At 50.7% G+C, this 17648-nt stretch overlaps 1 protein-coding gene across 4 annotated transcripts in view; it reads left to right on the forward strand.

Moving 5' to 3' along the window:
• The window catches only part of LOC122897668 (collagen alpha-6(IV) chain-like), a 277766-nt gene that overhangs the window by 252725 nt on the left and 7393 nt on the right, over positions 1–17648 (forward strand). For all 4 annotated transcript variants that reach the window (XM_044236041.1, XM_044236040.1, XM_044236043.1 and 1 more), the window contains 17 exons: positions 587–658; positions 949–1056; positions 2120–2341; positions 2745–2906; positions 4557–4727; positions 5347–5490; positions 6154–6279; positions 6972–7153; positions 8790–8853; positions 9887–9961; positions 10469–10576; positions 10670–10777; positions 11310–11381; positions 11717–11842; positions 15580–15696; positions 16026–16187; positions 16355–16453. In XM_044236041.1, the coding sequence (XP_044091976.1) occupies positions 587–658; positions 949–1056; positions 2120–2341; positions 2745–2906; positions 4557–4727; positions 5347–5490; positions 6154–6279; positions 6972–7153; positions 8790–8853; positions 9887–9961; positions 10469–10576; positions 10670–10777; positions 11310–11381; positions 11717–11842; positions 15580–15696; positions 16026–16187; positions 16355–16453 (2118 nt within the window). The remainder of the gene's footprint in view (positions 1–586; positions 659–948; positions 1057–2119; positions 2342–2744; positions 2907–4556; positions 4728–5346; positions 5491–6153; positions 6280–6971; positions 7154–8789; positions 8854–9886; positions 9962–10468; positions 10577–10669; positions 10778–11309; positions 11382–11716; positions 11843–15579; positions 15697–16025; positions 16188–16354; positions 16454–17648) is intronic.

The following is a 17648-nucleotide window of genomic DNA, read 5'->3' on the forward strand; positions in this document are numbered from 1 at the left end:
CCTAGTACAGAAATCCAGCTACCTTCAGACCAGGGCCATCATCAGTAGGTTTCTGGAGATCTCAAATGAGGTGGGGCAAAAGAACGCAATGGGTTGTTTTCATTTCAAGAAAAGGGCAGACATGTAAACTTGAGGGGTCTTGGCTGCAAGCCCTCCAGTCTAGTCACCTGGCCATAATGGATCCTCAGGATGAACCCCAAGCCCCCATTGTAGGGACAGGCTCCATATGAGGGTGGGATGAGTAGGCAGTTCCCCTTTGCCGCTGCTCCTACAGAGGTTATCTTTCAGAAATCTTGTTAGGTGACATCTGCTGCATAGGTGACTGCCTGCCCACTGGGCATTGATGATTTAGGAAGTGGCTTTCTGGCACTTGGCCCCTAGGCCCCAAGGCTTATCTACAAGCTTCTGCACTAGGAGTAACTCCCAAGAGCTTCTGATGTCAGGATTCTTCTGCATGGGCTCCCAGCTGCTGGGTGGGAAGAACTTGGTTGTGCCATCCAAGGGGATGGGAATAAAGTAGCATGCTAGCGGGAAATCAGTTCTGACTCGGTGGGCTCACCGGATGCTTCCATGTCACCACTTACAGGGATCACCTTGCCGTGTATAATTCCTGGGTCCTATGGTCCATCAGGCTTACCAGGAGTTCCCGGATTCCCAGGTATGGCATGAGGCCAGAGAATGCCACTGAGCATGCTAGTAAGGGCCAATGAGCCCAAGGAAGTGGGCAACATGTTGGCAGCATTTGGGGGGGGGAGAACCACATTCCTCCTGAGAGAGCGGCCTTGAACATTGAGGAAATAGAATGACTCCTGGAGAAGTCTGTGTGGGGAGGTAAGGGTAGGAGCCCATCCCCCCAACCGAGGGACCAGGATTCTTGAGTGAACATCCCAAGGGTGGCCAGCCACCCTGAATTTCCTTTCCCCTCACCACTCATGTTTGGTTTCGCAGGCCCTAAAGGGGCCCGTGGCCTCCCTGGGACCCCGGGCCAGCCCGGACTGCATGGGAATAAAGGAGAGCCTGGAAGTCCAGGATTGGTTCACCTTCCTGAATTGCCAGGTAAGGAATAAAGCTTTTCCTCACCTGCTTCTCCTCTGCTGGGACCATGGGCTTGAATCATGGTAGCCAGCCATCCACTGATCACCGCCAGTGAGGTCTGCACTCTGGTGTGCGTGGGGTGGTTTTGATTTCCTACCCAGGAGGCACAGGGCTTCAAGCTTGGGTGTGACAGTGAGTCAGAGTGCTCAGGGCCATCAGCCCGGACCAGCTGGAGCTCAGATGGAAAGTGCCTCTGCCTGAGGTTGCGAAGCCACTAGTGAGAGAGCTAGGATTCCCCCTACTCCCCCTTAGCTGACTGCCAAGCCTCTGGCAAGTTCTGGGCTCCATTCCTTCCAGGTCGGACAAAGAGATTGAGATGAGTCAAAAGGAAGGGGGTCTTTTCTACCCCTTGGCTCACACCCTGTTGCAAGCTTGTTCTCCATTGCACCAGGGGGTCTTAAACTCTGTTGCCAGATCTGCGGCCCCAGCATCACCTGGGAACCTGTTAATAATGCAGAGTCTTGGCCCCTCGGCAAAGCTAGCTCAGAAGCTGGGGGGGGTAGGTTGGTGGTGCTCAGCCATGTGGGTATGGCCTAGCACCCCCTCCCCAGGTAGTTCTGACCCACACACAGTTTGAGAACTACCCTGCTCTGTAGCATGGGGATTGTCATGGGCCATGTCCTCCATGGTCTATTTACCCAGCTTCAATCCCCTCCAACCACCCAGGAAGAGGGAGACATGACAGCAGGGGGGAGATGACTGCAGAAGAAATTGGGCCTTTGACAGGGAGTCCTGGGTATATAACCTGTGCTCTTTGGCCTGTGAAACAGCCCTGAGAGTGGGTTACTGGGCTCAGCCCAAGGCCTTACTGAGCTAGAACCTTCTGCAGCTTGCATGGTGCATCCCTGCCTCTGGGTGCATCCTCCCAGGACCAGGGGCTCCTGCCTTTCAAGAGAAGTGACATACATTATCAAAATGTTAGCTTTTGCAATAGAAAAACCAAAATCTGTCTCAGGGATCTCCACGCAGACCTATCCCTTCTAAACCTCCATGGCCTTTTTATTTTTTGCCTCTCTACATTTAGGATTTCCTGGACCTCGTGGGGAGAAGGGCTTGCCTGGGTTTCCTGGGCTCCCTGGAAAAGATGGCTTGCCCGGGAAACTTGGCAGTCCAGGTTTACCCGGTTCCAAGGGAGCACCCGGTGACATCTTTGGCGCTGAGGACGGTGCTCCAGGAGAGCAAGGCCTCCAGGGATTGCCAGGGGACAGAGGATTTCCTGGAGACTCTGGCCTTCTGGGACCCAAGGGTGACTCTTTTTGACTCACTTACATAACAATCTACAGAAAGTCTTTCAGTGACCAGTATATCCTTGCATGAATAGACACCTGAGTCTGGGGTAATGGACCCATGAGAGGTGACACTGAAAAGCCATTTTGTTCTGTCTCTCACTTCTGGGGACTTTTTCTTAAATTGCTGGAGTCTGTTCTCCTTACTTCGTAAATCCCAAAGTAACTGTGACAGTGAGTTGGGTTTCTTGTACAGCCTCTGATCTGATTTGTCACTAGGGCAAGAGCAGCAAGGGCTGGAGCAGAGGAGGCCACCACACCGGGGATGTAACCTGGGCCAACGTCTTGCGCTGCAAGTTGGTTTGGTGACCAGTCCCTGCTGTCCATCCAGGCTGTTGATCATCTGTCCCTTCCTTTTATTAGGTTTGCTTGGGAAGTCAGGCCTGCTAGGCCCCAAAGGTGAGCGGGGCAGCCCCGGCATGCCGGGCCACGTGGGACAGCCAGGGCCCCCAGGGCCTCAGGGTCTGTTTGGCGTCAAGGGCAAACCCGGGCTCCCAGGTGCACCAGGCTTTCCCGGCCCTTCAGGTAGGTCCTTTGGAGGAGGAGCCCTGGCTTGACAGCCTTAAGCCGGGGCCCTGGGCCCTGTCATCCTGAGGGGCAACCACAGCAGTGCGCCAGGGGCAGGGTCTAGAAGGATCCTCGACCTTCCTAACCTCTCACGGTTCCCAGTCTCAGGGGGCCCTGGCAGTGCCAAGCAGAAGAGATTTCTGCACTTTAGCTTCCAAAAGGGTAGCACACGTCCCTCCCTGCCCCTTCCCCATGGCCTCTCTCCCCCTTTCCCAGTTCAGGAAGTGCCCTATTTCTGCAGGTGGGTCTAGCCATCTCCACTGGCTTGGCTGGGACTGTGGGGAGCCTGCTTGGGATCAGGGTTGAGGTGGGGAGGCTTGGGAAGAGGGCGGCTGCATGGTGACTTGCCTCTCTGGAGGCCATGCCTCTGAGGACCCCCAGCCAAAGCGGCCGTCCCTGGGCCGTGGGGCTGACATCCACCCATTGGCTCCAGACTAGCATTCATGGTGCACCTGCTCCTCATACTACCCACCTCACCCTTACCTCAGTGGCTACGTCACCCCCCCTCCCCTTATTCCTGGCCACATGACTGTAGTTGAGTTTCTGCCGAGCCACTAAAACCCTTTTTATCCCTTTTATCCTTCTGTGTTTCTGGGGTCTTCCCATGGGCTGTCCAGGTGAGAAAACAGTAGGCAAGCTCACAGGCTAACACCCCCACTGGCTTCCCTGCTCAAGGCATTCACAGACTATACACTAGAACCTGGCATAGCCAGGGGTCCCCGGACTCATGCTGGGGCGTTGGCCCCCATTGAATTTCCTTCCCTTGTTGTAGAATCCCCTTCCCAGCCCCCCATTAGAATCCTGGGGCTTGTGGCTACTGGATGCTTTTCAATTCGTGGAAAGCCAAGTCAGCCATTCATTGAGGTCCTTGGGGGCCCAAACACATCTGTCGTCACTGATTTAATCCTTTGGTTTTTTAATTTCCTCGCTTTGTACCTGAACATTCTACTTGGGCAGCAGCTCAGGAGGTTAATCCCATTGACCAACTTAAACCCCGGTGAAAGAAATCCCAGAATACCTAGGAGACCAAATGGGCCTTGGGGATTTCTACAGGACTTGGCACTAGGGGGTCTTTCAATCTTAAGGCCAAGGAACTGGCTGATTTAACTGCTTGCAAGAAGGATTAAAAGGGCAGCCCTGTCTCCATGACTCCCTGGGAGGCTGAAACAATAGCTCAGCTTTAACCTCTACTTCCCCGGATTGGCTCAGGAAACAGCCATTGTGGCGTGGTTCAGACAGTACGTACCAGGAAGCCAGGGTCCAGTTGCCTCCCTGGCTTCCCAGAGCCCCATTCACAGGCAAAGATGTGAACCCCATTCATAAAAGGGGGAAGAAGCTCTAATTGGAAGGGGTTTGCGTGCCCTGCCAGCCGCCATGCCACGCTGAGAGTGATAGCCATTGGCATGTGTGCTGCTCGGGGTGGTGAAAGCTAAGGCTTCAGCCAGCCTAGAAGCCTGCCAGTTAGCCACCTGCGTGGGGCCATTGTTAAGGGACCATTTCCAACACCCACCCAGCCAGCCAACCAGAAGCCATGGGAGTGGGCACCGGCCCAGATCTGGACACAGCCTCCCTTGACACTGTCCCATGTTCTCTCTTATGCTAATTCAGGACGTCCTGGAAAGAAAGGTGTAAGAGGCGAGTCAGGTCCCCCTTCATCAGCTGGAAAGAGAGGCCTGCCAGGGCTGAAAGGCTTTCCAGGATCTCCAGGGCTGGTTGGCTTCTTGGGGAGCTCAGGCTCACCAGGGAACACTGGGTTGCCAGGCCTGCCAGGTCCGAAGGGTAAGTGAAGCAGGTGGGATTTTCTGTGGTAAAAGGGTCAGGCAGGGCCAGTGTTAAGGGAAGGCTCCCACCTAAGCTGAGTCACCGTCACTACTGGCTGGGTGGAGTGCTGAGCCGGATGATGCTGGCAGGAAGGCCCAGAACAGTGACCACCATGCTGACTGTTCTCATTCACCCCACCCCTTCCTTGGTGTCCGATGGCTCTCAGTTTCTACTAGCCCACTTGAGGTTGGATAGGAGACGTCTCCATTTTATATAGGGGCAAATGACAGGTCCAAGGTCACACAGACAATTAGCAACAGCACCCAGTTAGGGCTCATCTCCCTGCCTCTTAGTCCTAGACTTTTTTTTTTTTTCCTGTGCCACCCGGGAGCTCTAACTTGGCACGTGGTAAGAAAGGCACCCACTTCCTCTTTCCCTCCTGTCGCTTTAATGCCATGTCCCTGTTTAGGGAAGTAGTAGTATAGCTGGGATTTTGGAGTTAGAGAAACCTGGGTTGGAATCCCTTCTCTGCAGCTGCCAAGCTGTGTGATTTGGGGTAAGTTATTTAACCTCTCTGAGTTTCCATTTCCTTGTATGTCCAATGGGGATAATAATAGAAGTTCTCGTTTCATAACAGGTGAGAAGGGGTCTGCCGGGCTGGCTGGCTTTCCTGGGATGCCTGGTCTCCCTGGTATTCCTGGCGCAAGTGGATTAAAGGGAATTTCTGGCTCTGCCGGAAGAGTGGGACCATCTGGACGGGCTGGTAGTGCTGGTAAAAAAGGTGAGCTGGGGGGCGCCTGGGTGGCTCAGTGGGTTAAGCCACTGCCTTCGGCTCAGGTCATGATCTCCGGGTCCTGGGATCGAGTTCCGCATCGGGCTCTCTGCTCAGCAGGGAGCCTGCTTCCTCCTCTCTCTCTCTGCCTGCCTCTCTGCCTACTTGTGATCTCTCTCTGTCAAATAAATAAATAAAATCTTAAAAAAAAAAAAAAAGGTGAGCTGGGGAACTGAGTTCTGAACTCGCTAGCCTTGCTTCCCAAGGTATGTTTTATTTGTCAACCTTGAGGCTGCTGTGGCTTGTACCCACCCTGTGTTAGATAATAAGACTGGGGGTTTCTGAACCCCATGCCATGGCTTTTAAACCGTAAGACCTAATGACTTCTGAGTTTTCCCCACGTGTTAGAGGCCTCACCACATGCTCCCTGTTGCTCAGTGGAGGGGACTTTGCAGTAGGCGTCAGAGTTGCTGGCCGACTTTGGGTCTGTCAAAGGAGAGGCCATGAACGTAGGTGGGAAGTGAGGGGACCAGGGCTAGCCAGGAAAGGGCCTGGAAAGGAGGCCTGTGGGTAGTGTGGGAGGAGCAGAGATGAAAGGTCAGCTCGTGCCTGACCCTGTGTCTAAGCTTCCTCTCACAAGAGTCTCACAATCTCCACCCCCCTCCCCTGCAGGAGACCGAGGCGACCCAGGGCCAGTTGGAATACCCAGCTCAAGACCTCCCATGCTGAACCTCTGGTTCAAAGGAGACAAAGGCTCGAGAGGCTCAGCTGGATCCGACGGATTTCCTGGGCCCAGAGGTGCCGGGGGGCAGGCAATGGGCAGGAGAAATGCTCATCCTCAACTTTCCTCCTGAGAAAAGACCCCCATCACAAAGCCCCCCAGAGGGGCAATGTGGGTGGCAGCAGGGGGTCCAAGGAGGCTGCCTTCTCTGGGCTTGCGGGGCACCTGGACTTCCAGGCTCCCAGTGTTCATTGTCACTCTGGAACCGAAGTTTGTTTTTTGTTTTTGTTTTCCTAAAGATTATATTTATTTATTTGACAGACGGAGATCACAAGTAGGCAGAGGCAGGCAGAGAGAGAGGGGGAAGCAGGCTCCCTGCTGAGCAGAGAGCCTGATGCGGGACTGGATCCCAGGACCCTGAGATCATGACCTGAGCTGAAGGCAGAGGCTTTAACCCACTGAGCCACCCAGGCGCCCCTGAAACTGAAGTTTTGAATCACTGGCTATTGTACCCCCTGGAGAAGCCTAGCAGATGCTGGGACACGGGCACCAGCAGTGTTGAGACGGAGTGGCCCTGACTGGTGCACCCTAAGGCTGGAGGCACCTCCCCCACTCCCACCTTCACAATCCCCTCCCCCACACTGAGCTAGCCATCCCCAAGTCCTCAAGGCTGCACTTCATTTGCCTGTGATCCTGGGGTCCTACAACTTGGGGAGCAGGTTTGCTTCTGCCCAGAGTCTTTTTTCTAAACCCTTTGTTTCTTTCCTAGGTGACAAAGGAGAGGCTGGCCTTCCGGGACCACCAGGCTTGCCTGGAGCTCCTGGCTTCCCTAGTACCATCAAGGGACTCATTGGGAGAGCTGGCATCCCTGGCTCCCCCGGACAGCGGGGCTTACCCGGCTTAAAGGGGTCCCCTGGAATCACAGGTTTCCCAGGAATACCAGGGGAAAGCGTAAGTTTGCCCAGCTCCTGGTCTCTCCACGGAGGAAGGGCCTCTGTAGCAGGGGACATGCCCCTGGGCCCCATCTTTCTGGCCCCAGCCCACTTCCCGGCCTCTTCCCCTACCTCACCACAGACAAAGCCCTCTCCCTGAGTATGGCAGACCTTCCTCCACCCATTTCCTGAAGGTTCCTTCCTCTGGGCCTTTGTTCATGCTGTTTCCGCCACAGAGCAGAGACTTCTCCTTTGCAGCTAACTGCAAATGCAAATGCAAATGCCCACCCGTGCTTCGGGTCCCGGACCTGGGTGCCCACTACCCCGGGAGTCTCGGAGGTCCCGCCCTGCCGGCATGCTGCACTTCTCACTGCTTATGTGAATCCCAGTTGGTTCTATGTGGGCTTGATTTCCTCAATGAGATTGTCAGGCCTTGAGAACAAGTCCTTACAAGCTCTTCTAGAAGTCTGCACCCCACTGCTGGCATCCCTCCCCCCAATGCCCCAACCTTGAGCTAGGCGCATTATAAGACTTTGGTACAGGGCTCTAGACATTGTGATTTTAGAAAGGTCATTGCTGACAAATGACAAGTAATCAAATCAGCTTGTCTGAGCTCTTCAAAGGCAGGGCAATAAGGTAGGCATAGCCACAAGAGGGAGCTGGGTTCGAATCTCCACTCCCCTGCTCATGAACTCTGTGATTCTGTGCATATTGCTTACCTTGCCTGAACCTTGCTTTTCTCATCTGTGCAGAATGGAAAAGATACTCAAACCTCCTTCGGATAGCAGTGAAAATTAAATGAGCTGATCTGAGTATAGTGCTTAGCTTGGTATCCAGCAAATGGTGGGCTCTCAATAAGTGGTAGCCATCATAGCAGCATTACTGAAGGGACTAAATGAACTGGATTCTAGAACACCTGCGCTCCCTGCAGGCAAAATTCCATCCCTTTAAAAGCAGCAGGCCTTGGGATGGAGAGAACACACACACACACACACACACACAAACACCCCAGAAACATCTGCAAAGGAAAACATTCTTAGCTGGATGATCCTGACTCCTTCACCCCTTGGAGGGATGGAGTCAAAGTGGGAAAGCATTTCTATGAAAATGGTAACATTAACCCAAATGCAGACTCCAGGACCTGTGCACATCCTGCCTGCTACGTGGTTCCTTGCAGGGACCCGAAGCTTGCACAACCCGCAGCTGAGGGCTGTCGCTTTCCCCACGAAGCAATCCTTTTCCTTATGCATCATGGCTCCAGAGCTTTGACATGGGGGGGGCGATAGCCGACTGTCTGCAGGGGGCACCACCAAACATCTGGCTGGACGGTTATGTCCTGTATTTTTAAAGAGACTTGCTACAACAGCCACACCTTGATTTCCCAAGATTCTCCTTTTGATAGCCATTGGGAAGTTATGAATGATGGGACCGGGATTAATCTGCAGATAGTGTCCCTCCCCTAAAAACCCTGACTACGCATTTCCACCCTTGGCTCATCACCTTCCCTTCCGCAGGATGCCCCCCCTCCCGCCACAGCATACACAGTAGACCTTTCTTAGGCAGTGGTTCAGGGAAGATGAGGGGTGGGTGGGAGGCGAGAGTATGGAAGGCACCAAGCTCCGGGCAGAAATAATGATTTCCATATTGCTTTGAAGGGTTCACAGGGCCTTAGTGGAGCTCCCGGACTCCCAGGAACATTTGGTCTCCCAGGTTCAAAAGGTGAGGTGCATAATCCCCTCCAGTCCTGTCCATGTTGATGCAGATGGTGGGCCTTCATCCTTTCTGATGGCTGAGTTATAGTCCATTGTACATATGCTAAGTGAAATAAGCCAAAAAGAGAAAGACAATTACATGAGTTCACTCATATGTGGAACATAAGGAACAGCACGTAGGACCAGGGGTAAGGGAGGGAAAACTGAATGGGAAGAAATCAGAGCAGGAGACAAGCCATGAGAGACTTGGACTCCAGGAAACAAACTGAAGTTTACAGAAGGAAGGGGGGTGGGGGGTTGGGGTAACCAGCGATGGGTACTAAGGAGGGCACGTGTGGTGATGAGCACTGGGTGTTGTACACAACTAATGAATCATGGAACACTACATCAAAAACTCATGATGCACTATATGCTGGCTAACTGAACATAACAATTTTTTTTTAAAAAGTTGAGGAGCATTTTCTCTTTTAATGGGTGTTTCCAGAGTAAGGTGGATTTCTAGCAGGCTCGGGGTTCTTGGGGAAGGAAACTCGGTGTTCAAAGGGAAGTGAATTGATTTACCTTTTCTCTTTGGCCAAGCCCCCTTCTCAGACTTTGCTCCTCAAACATGTGTGACAAACAGTAGTTTGATCCACTCGCCTTCCAAACTCAGCAGCAGAGGAGGGCCTCAGCTCAAGACAGTCTTTTCCCTTGCTGAACCCAGCCCACAGGGCAGGAAAATTTCCCACACTTGCCATCATCATTGTTTCATTCTGGTGATGTTTTAGCACCCTTCCTCCCATCTTGACTCTGCCCATACTGAACCTAGCGATGTTTTCCCAGTGGAGATATGCTTCATGTAACAGCATTTCTCGCCAATAGCCTGATAGCATCCCAGCCTTTTTTTTGGTGATTGGTTGCTTTTGCCCAATGCATACTTTTGTCAAAGATCACCTCTGGCTACATTGAATCTGAAAAGGTTTTGCCATCAAAAGATTTCTTTGCTGCAAAATGAGGTCTAGCATCTCTTAACCACTTGGACAATATCTTCATATCCCCAGGAGATCAAGGTCAGACATTTGGAATTTCCGGTAGCCCAGGACCCAAGGGACAACCTGGGGAGTCTGGTTTTAAAGGTAAGTCTTCTGTCATTTTATCTCACATGTTTTAGAGTCTCCTCAAAACTGAGGATCAGGAGGAATTGGGGAGGTCAGCCCCCAAGTTCTATAACTTCTATCCAGTGCAGAGAAATTTCTACCCTGGCACATATCTACTCAAGGCAGCCCACAGTTTCCCCAAGCAAACCAGTTTACTTTTCCCTTGAGACTCATGGGGTAAGTCTAGTAAAACCATTGGGATAATGGCTTCCCTTCCTTGGTTTATAGTTATCTAAACTGGTTCTCAGTCATTTCCACCCATTGCCGCTCCTTATGGGGGCACTCAGAACACACTGACTTACCTTAGTGGGCAGCACCTTGCAAATGCAAAGACAGCTACCATTGCCATATTTTTCAGAGGCTTTTCACTGGACCTGACTCTCTTGAGATTTCAAGTAGATTTCCTTTCCTGCTGCCTCTCTCCCTGGAAGAAACATGGTGCCTGAAACAGGGCCTGACCACTCAGCATTTTTCTTGATTTTGTAGGCATGAAAGGAACAGATGGCATCATTGGTGATGTGGGTTTCCCAGGAAGCAAAGGTGAAGATGGGAATGTTGGGATATCTGGAGATGTTGGTCTTCCTGGATCTTTAGGTACCGTGCCACCTGATGACTGTATTCTGAAAAACTGAGGGTTGGCTTCAAGCCATGGTCCAGTCTGAGCTCCTGCCTTGTATTTTCTTTCAGGGCTCCCCGGGACTGCAGGCATGAGAGGAAATCCAGGGTTTCCGGGTTCTCCAGGCCATCCAGGGGTACCTGGGCCCCTGGGACCCTCTGGCCTAATAGGAACCAAAGGTATGTGTATTTGAGAGGAGGTCATGGGGAAAGGGGTTTTTCCCTCAGAAAAAAGGACAGCAATTCCTTTATATTAGGAGACACTCTCTGGAGGCAAGTCATTTCCAGGGGAGTCACTGGCTGGGTCACATGATGGATAATCGGAGAAGGAGAACATGGAATACGTGGAGAGAAGAGTTAGCGAGGAAGGCTGTCGTCCTGTCACATGTAGTCTTCCAGGCATCAGGGATGGGCAGCGAGTCTCTGGCTGCTGGCTCCTCTAGGTCTTGGCGTTGCCACACTGTGTTCTCAAAGAGACTGAATCATCTACCACCCTTCTCTTAAAGCTGTATGGGTCTCTAAGGAGAGTCAGGGAGAGCTAGGGTGGAGGTTAGGGAACGGTCTTCTCTCCCTTAGAGCATTGAGTAATGCCTCCAGAAAGACCAGGACCTTTAAAATGAGGACTTCGCAAGGCCCTGGGGGGCAGGACCTTTGGCTGACCCTTCATGATTCAGAAGTTGCTGGAGCCATCTCTGATACTCGGTCTCCTCAGGTTTCCCTGGACTTCCTGGTTTACATGGACTGAATGGGCTTCCAGGAACCAAGGGAACCCATGGAAATCCAGGTGAGGAAGACCCTCAAGGGCAAGAAGGAGAGCATCAGCTCTTCCAGAAGGTTGGCGGGGGCTGGCCATGAGTTCTCAACTGTGGGATATCCCATGTCCTTCAGCTCATAGATCTCCTTGCCAGCCCCCTCCTGCCCCGGTCTGAGGTGCCTTGATTTGTGGAGGAAGGAGGAAGGGGGAAGAAGTTCGTCCTTCTACCCAGAATGAGCTCTCCTTCTGGTTACTTAAGTACTCCTTTTCTGGCATGTGTCACACAGTCCCTGAGCCTGTGAGCTAGGCATGAGGGCCTCAGCTGCACTGAGTTCTGTCCCTCCTCTGTCTGCATCTCCTCCTAGGACCTAGTATAACCGGCGTGCCTGGGCCAGCTGGCCTGCCTGGTCCCAAAGGGGAAAGAGGTTCTCCAGGAGCTGGCCTCGGAGCCCCAGGGAAGCCAGGAATGAAAGGACAAAAAGGTGGCCGAGGTAAGTGAGCCCAAGTCAAGCCTTGTAGAAGCTGAGTAAGGCCCGGCCAAGGAGCCAAGGTTGGGGCTCCTCAGGGCCACATGGCTCACAGGGTTGAGTTGTGCATATCTTCACGTCCCTAGGGATTATGGAACTCAATGGAACTGACTGCTGAGCTGGGGGCCATGCTTAGGGCTTTTTCAGAAGGCATGTCAGGGAGAGAAGTCCAGTGAGCTCCCTTTAGCCTCCTCATTCCCTCCTGCTCTCCCTTATTAACCCCAGGGTCTCTCTTGCACCCTTGGCCAGGGCCTGACTTTAATGGTCTTGAGAGACAGGGCTTGTCCACTTAGCAAGAGATTTGCCAGAAGTTCCTCAACATCCAGGGTGGATGGCGCTCCACTGCCAGGACCCTTAAAAGACAGCATGGCTGCTGGAAAGAGCCCAAGACTAAGAGGATAAATGTCTCCGTAGGATAGGCACTCGCCAGGCACTCAGGATCTGTGGGGTTTACTAGAAAGCAGTCTTTGCCCTCATCTCAGCCCCTGACTCATGGTGTCATCTCAAGTCTCCTTCTGAGCCTTCCCTTCCCTACCTCATAAATGGTGAAAATGAATTCTGATTCTCTCCTTCTCCTTGGGAATGTTCCTAAGACCCAGATACAAGGCACTCGATGTAAGACAGGAAACAAATTTAGTGTAACATCTTACCTAGGAGTATGGGCTCTGAAGTCAGACTGCTGGATTCAAATTCCAGGTCTACCCCACACTGGCTATATGACCTTGAACAAGGAAATGACTCACCCCTCAGTCCTCAACGGACTCTTCATTTTCCTTTTCTATAAAATGGGCATAATAAGAGAATCGACTGCACAGGTTTGGTGAGGAACCAATGAGGAGTGAGGTAGTAGGTATGAAAGCACTTAGCACAGCATCTGGCACATAGTAGGTGCTGAAGAAACGTCCATTATATCATGATGTATTCCCAGGACAATCCTATTTGCAAAATGTTCTGCACCTCCATTTGCTCGTGGAGCTTGAGGGCCCCCTGCCTCTTATTTATGTGCATGTTTGTATAATGCGTGTCTGTTTTCCAGGAACTAATTCCTACACTAATTCATTTTCTGCTGAATTTTATATTGGTGCATCTGCTCTCTCTGTGTTTCCTCTTTCTTTTGGTCTGGACCAACCTGTTCTTTTCTGAAAGCCAGCAGCTTCTCCCGAGTGGGGGCTCCCACAGGGTCTGAGCCTATAGGTAGAGAGTGTGGCTTTTTTCACAGGAGGTAGAAAGAGGGGGCCCGGATAGAAGCAAAACCCAGATGGTTTCCCATCTTGACTATGGATGCCTAGTCATTATATTATCCATTTCCTTTGACTCTCTGTGGTAATAAGAAAATCACAATACAAATGTAGTAAAAAGCACATGTGAAGATGCCTACATTTCAGGAATACCATGTTGATTTAAAACAAACAAACAAACAAAGAAAGAAAAAACAAATAAACAAACAAAAACCCAAGTTGCAGAGAAAGACGTTGGGTATGATTCCACTGACCAGAGTTTATAAATAAATGAAAACAAGCAATATATCTTTTAAGGACACAGATACATGTGTTCAAACTGGGAATGCAGAACACCAAATTCAGGAGTGGTTGCCCCTTGGAAGGGAGGGAAGGTAGTAGGGATCTGTGAAGGGCATGCAAAGAAATTCAAAGGTAAAGCCCTCTTCTTTTTCTTAAATTGGGTGGTTGGAACAGAGATGCTCATTTTTATCTGGGTGATTTTTTTACTTGCTATTTATAAATATTCTTCTGCTCTGCTCCTCTCAATATCTAATTAAAACATGGTTTTAAAAGTATACAGCAAATATCTTCCCCCCATAGAAACCTATCTCTGTTATGATTGTAGAAATCAGTGTAAAATGAAGATTTACTCCAAAGCAAACTTCCTAAACCAGTCCCTGTCCTAAAATACCTTTATCTAAATAACTTTGAATCCCACCATTCATTTTCTCATTTGCACTAAATATTTAGAGGCTGTACTTGTGTATCTAGGCTTAAGTCTTGGACACTCAAATGAGTTGGAAAAACATGTCACCCAGCATTTTCACATATTCCTTTAAAGTGCCTCATTCTTAAAGAAATACGTGAATTTTTTTTTCTTTTTTTTTACTACTTGAGCTCAGTAGAACCTGTATTTCAGTTTTAATGCTAAACTGGTGGAATTCAAAACTCAAGAAACAGGTAAAAAGAGAAGGCACCTCCAAAAACTACTATGGGAGCTTTTTATAGTCTGTGTGCTACCCATAGTACCATCTGGTGTCTTGCTTATTGCTTTTTGCTTCATTTCACTATATATATATTATATATATATAAAAATATATGTATGTGTATATATAAAGCTATATTTTCAGGAAAAAAACACAATATGTCTTTCTTTTCAGATGTTTATCTTTGTGACAAAGAAAAATACTTGAAAGGTTCATCGAGACCTAACTGACCATACTTAGAAGTAGCACCACATGGCTTTACAACTGTTTTTTCTTGTTTTGTTTTGTCTTGTTTCCAGACCTATAATAATTGAATAAGCCTTTTCTTGAAATTTACTTTTTTGTCCTTTATGTTCCATCTGCATTCAGTTCACTAATGAGCTGTAAAAACCACCAGAATTCACTCATTTGCCATCTTTCTTTATGCACTTTTATGGATTTACTATTTCTTTAATGAAACACAAGAAGTTGCACCTTAGTATTTTTGGCTTTCTTCATCAGAAAAACAAAAATTCAACATTAGTATTTTTGGATTTTATTGTTACAGACAAAAATCATCTCAAGCACCAGAATAGTTTATCAACCAGTGGAATCTATTTCTCTTCCTTGGAATGTATTCTAGAGTATGCCAAAATAATAAATACATTTCTTTAATGCTACAAGTTTAAGACGGACTTCAACATTTTACATATGGCTTTGATGCGATTTCCGACCAAGACTCCATGCATGTCTTTGTGTGCATATTCAATAAATCTGTCATCCATTGAAATTTTCTGGTTTTGAGCGTTGTAGTAGAAATCATTGCACAAATGGAAAACACGTAAAAAATATCAGAGCAGATGAGTATTTTTGTATCTACTCTAATAAATGGCTTTTTTCTTTGATCAAAAGGGGGGAAAGGATATGGTATAGAGAAATTATGGAAGCATCCAGCTGATATCAGGAGTTGTCTGTAAAAGTATTTTCCAGGTTACCTAGAAGACCCAGAAATTAGCCCTAGAAGACACTGGTAGCTGCAGCCCTCTTGGGACTTCCACTCAGACCCAGCAGGCGGCTGTTTTGGCTGGAGCCCATGCCCCACCCCACCCCACCCCTTCTACTTTCTCTGGGGAGCCCCAGACATAACTGGCTAATTCAATGAAAATGTGCCACAGGGCCAGGAGGTTTAAAAACACTTCAGGAAACTTCAGTTCCAGGTGCTTTACTCATCATGCCTTCTTTTCTTCCCCGTTTGAGGGAAATCTGTCTGAAATATTTCCACTTCCAGTGACACGGAGAGCTAGAACTTTCCAAAGCTCCATCCCGAGGAGGAACCGAGGCACCTGCTGGGGGTGGGGGTGCTGTGGCAGAGGGAGCGTGGGGCAGGGGAGAACAGGGAATCACTGTGACCTTGTGTGTCTGCTGCCCTTCGCCGGTCTGCACCCCCCTTCCATTTTCTCTGGAAAAGCCTGACCATACCAAGCCCATAGTGGCACCTTTCATTTATTCTTTGCAGGTTTCCCAGGTCTCCAGGGTCCTGCTGGTCCGCCCGGTGCCCCAGGCCTCTCCTTGCCCTCAGTCATAGTGGGACAGCCTGGCGACCCTGGGCGACCAGGCCTAGATGGAGAGAGAGGTAAAGACAGGAAGCCCCGAAGAGGTTTGACCTTTGCCTTTTGTCCAGATTTGGGAGAGGTCCTGATACACTCCAGCCGCATTCCTACTGCTGGACATACATGGGCCTGCTTGGCCCCCACATCCCTCCCACAGCAGGGACACAGGGGACTGGAACGGGCTGCATTTGCTTGGAGGGTTTGGGAAGGTCCAGGCACTGGGACCCCACACACAGCAAGGGAACATTCTCTGCCCTGGGAATGGGCTTTGGCTTCCTAGCAGCCCCAAGGCCTTTGGTGGTGGCCGCTTCCTGCTCATCTGCCCTCATTCCTCTTCTGATCTTATCCTTAGGCCGCCCCGGCTCCCCGGGGCCCCCAGGGCCCCCTGGGCCATCCTCTGATCAAGGTGACCCTGGAGACCCTGGCTTCCCTGGAGTTCCTGGCCCTCAAGGGCCCACAGGAGACCAAGGAATTCCAGGTTTCTCCGGCCTCCCTGGAGAGCTAGGACTGAAAGGTATGGCTGCACGGCTGGCTGTTGGGCCCTTTCCCACTCCACAGTTAGAGATGGCCCCTTCCTGATCATGCCCTTCCAGCCCTCAAATCGGCCCAGTCTCGATGCCGCTGTCCCCCACCTGCACCACCGTGCCAGGCCCTAACTTGCTTTCCCTTGGACTTTGCCAGGCGTGAGAGGTGAGCCTGGCTTCATGGGGATTCCAGGCAAAGTTGGGCCACCTGGAGACCCAGGACTTCCTGGAATGAAGGGGAAGTTGGGGCCCAGAGGTGAGTTGAGAGCACGTGCCTGGATGCTCCCGAGCTTGAGGGACGGGTCTGGGGGTCACAAACCTACAGGAGCCTACCTACACTGCTCACCACACCAAGAAAGCCTGGATGTCTGAGGCAGCTAAATGAAGCTCCCCCAGGGAGGGTATCTCCCCAGCTTGGGGCATCGCTGCCTCCAGCCGCTTCTGGAACTGAAGGTCACTACCACCATGGGTCCGGCCGCTGATCTCCCCTCTGCACTCTTTCTGCCTCTGCGGGCACATTCAGTTTGGTTTGCACTCGTCACCACTTAGCCATGGGCTCAATTCTGGAAATGAAGGACTCTTTCCATCCTTTACCACCATCCCCTCATGGACACCCAAACTGTTAGCAAGCCCTGCGGGCTGCTTCCCCTCAATATGTGTGCATCTGCTCACCTCTCAGCCCCTCCCTGGCTGCCACCTGGGTCCAGGGCACAGCCACTTCTCAAAGGAATCACTACAGTGACTTGCTAACTGGCCTCTTGGCTTCCTCCCCTGTTGGGCAGCTCCCCCAACAATCATTTCTCCATGAAGCAGTCAGAGAGATCTTGTAAGACATAAATCCTCCACTGGCCTCCCATAGCAGAGCAATGAACTGTGGTTCCTAAAGTCTCATGGGACGACTCCCTCTTCATCCCCATCATCAGCCCTTCCTCTTTTCTGTTCCCCTTCTTTGCTACACCAGCCTCTTTCATTTAGCCAACCCAGTTGACCCCAGGGCCTTTGCACAGGTGAGGTCTACTTCCTTGAGTCCTCTTGCCCTCCACTCCACCCCTGCTCCTTCTCATCTTTAATGGTCCCAGCTTAAATGTCCCTGCTTCTAAGAGGCCACTTGTTACTCTTTCTCAAGCAGATTCTCCACCCCAGGAACCCCTCAGCTCACCGTCACAGTCTATGTCACTGTCACTGAGCTGTTCATTTCCTTTGTAGCGCTTCTCACAACTTGCAGGGAGACGAATGGTATTTTTCAGGTTATGTATCTCCCATCTTTCTCACCAGACCATAATCTCCACAATGTTCTGTGCCTCAGTCTATCAGGGTGTGCCCTATAACAGGCACTTGAAAAATAGTTGGTCAATGAAATAGTAAGCAAATCAGCTCATGTGTCTCTTCGTAAATTGGCAGACCAGGCTCAGGGTCCTAGGCTGTGGTGCCAGCTGAATCTCTGAGGTTGG

Source organism: Neovison vison, chromosome X (assembly GCF_020171115.1).
Source record: "Neovison vison isolate M4711 chromosome X, ASM_NN_V1, whole genome shotgun sequence".
Classification (NCBI taxonomy): Eukaryota; Metazoa; Chordata; class Mammalia; order Carnivora; family Mustelidae; genus Neogale; species Neogale vison.